Here is a 408-nt window from a genome sequence, read left to right on the forward strand (position 1 = left end):
GTCGCCGGCCCGCGCCCGGGATTCCACGCCGCAGACTCCCCTCCCCGGCCCCCTCACTCGCGATCCCCTAGCCCGCGCGCGCCACAAACTCCGTCTCGGTCCCCGCAGGTGATGTCATGCCCATTGTTTTGGTGCGCCCAGCCAATCGGACTCGCCTCCTCGATTCTACCGGAGCCGGCATGGGCCCTTCCTCGCACCATCAGCCGGAGTCCCCGCTCCCGACCATAACGCATTGCGCAGGGTGCACCACCGCCTGGTCTCCCTGCAGCTTTAACAGCTCTGACATGGAAACCCCATTGCAGTTCCAGCGCGGCTTCTTCCCAGAGCAGCCGCCGCCGCCGCGCTCCTCACACCTGCATTGCCAGCAGCAGCAGCAGAGCCAGGACAAGCCGTGCCCGCCCTTCGCGC

At 67.9% G+C, this 408-nt stretch overlaps 1 protein-coding gene across 1 annotated transcript in view; it reads left to right on the plus strand.

The window, feature by feature from the left end:
- The first annotated feature begins 29 nt into the window (after positions 1–29).
- Positions 30–408, plus strand: part of Kcnn2 (potassium calcium-activated channel subfamily N member 2) — a 135,686-nt gene continuing 135,307 nt past the window's right edge. Inside the window, exon 1 of the mRNA XM_010614158.3 lies at positions 30–404. Coding sequence (XP_010612460.1) covers positions 117–404 — 288 coding nt within the window. The 5' untranslated portion in view covers positions 30–116. The remainder of the gene's footprint in view (positions 405–408) is intronic.

This window comes from Fukomys damarensis, unplaced genomic scaffold (assembly GCF_012274545.1).
Source record: "Fukomys damarensis isolate Sample0158 unplaced genomic scaffold, DMR_v1.0_HiC HiC_scaffold_9, whole genome shotgun sequence".
Taxonomy (NCBI): domain Eukaryota; kingdom Metazoa; phylum Chordata; class Mammalia; order Rodentia; family Bathyergidae; genus Fukomys; species Fukomys damarensis.